The following is a 1075-nucleotide window of genomic DNA, read 5'->3' as shown; positions in this document are numbered from 1 at the left end:
CCATCCCAATGACAGTGGCGTTACTTCATACAACATCAAATTCTCCATCAACTTCGACATATTACCACTCCGTTTGGCTGCCAGCACCGCTGCACCGTACGCCACTGCCTCGTCTGGGTTGATGGACCTTTGTAAGTCCCTACCATTGAAGAATTCCTGCAACATGCTCTGCACCTTCGGAATGCGCGTCGATCCACCCACCAGCAATATCTCGTGGATGTCAGCCTTGTCCAACTTCGCATCACTCAATGTTGTCTTCACCTTATCCATCGTCTGACTGAAGAGGTCCATGCACAACTGCTCAAACTCGGCTCGTGTGAGGGTCTTGCAGAAATCGACCTCATCAAACAACGATTCTACCACTACCTTTGTGGACGCGGCCGAGCTCAACATCCTCTTTGCCGTCTCACACGCCTTTCTCAGACGGTGGATTGCTCTCTTGTTAGTGGTCAAGTCCTTACCCTTGTGCTCTTGCTTGATCATTTCCACAAAGTGATCCACTAGTCGAGAATTGATGTCCTCACCTCCCAGGTGTGTGTCACCACCAACCGCCTTCACCTCAAATTCTCTGTTCTTTATAGACAGGATGGACACGTCGAAAGTGCCACCTCCCCAATCAAAGATGAGCACATTGCGTTGCCTGTCGCTCGTCCTGTCCATGCCGTAAGCTATGGCAGCCGCTGTTGGCTCATTGAGGAGACGCAGAACATTTAAACCGGCGATTTTTGCTGCGTCTATTGTGGCATTTCGTTGGCTGTCGTTGAAGTACGCTGGCACAGTGACCACTGCATCTGTGACCTCCTCGCCCAAGTACGCCTCCGCCGTCTCCTTCATCTTCGACAACACCATGGCCGAGATCTGCTCTGCGACAAATTGCTTTGTCTTACCACAATGCTGCACTTCAATTTTTGGCTTCCCTTCCGAATTGATAACTTTGAAGGGCCAGTGCTTCATATCACTCTGCACCACCTTATCGTCAAAACGGCGCCCCATCAGTCGCTTCACATCGAACACTGTATTGGCAAGGTTCATAGCGGCCTGGTTGATTGCAGCCTCACCGATGAGGCGTTCCTCA

The 1075-nt window shown here is 51.0% G+C and overlaps 1 protein-coding gene across 1 annotated transcript in view; it reads right to left on the bottom strand. All coding sequences in view use genetic code 11, as the record gives it.

The window, feature by feature from the left end:
- EGR_09650 (Heat shock cognate protein) overlaps positions 1-1032 on the bottom strand; it is a gene marked incomplete at both ends in the record, with an annotated part of 1410 nt that extends 378 nt beyond the window's left edge. Inside the window, one exon of the mRNA XM_024498899.1 lies at positions 66-1032. Coding sequence (XP_024346672.1) covers positions 66-1032 — 967 coding nt within the window. The remainder of the gene's footprint in view (positions 1-65) is intronic.
- Positions 1033-1075: the final 43 nt, after the last annotated feature.

Source organism: Echinococcus granulosus (genome assembly GCF_000524195.1).
Source record: "Echinococcus granulosus chromosome Unknown EG_S00159, whole genome shotgun sequence".
Lineage (NCBI taxonomy): Eukaryota > Metazoa > Platyhelminthes > Cestoda > Cyclophyllidea > Taeniidae > Echinococcus > Echinococcus granulosus.
The sequence above is the reverse complement of the archived record's forward strand: the minus strand, read 5'-3'. Positions and strand labels throughout refer to the sequence as shown.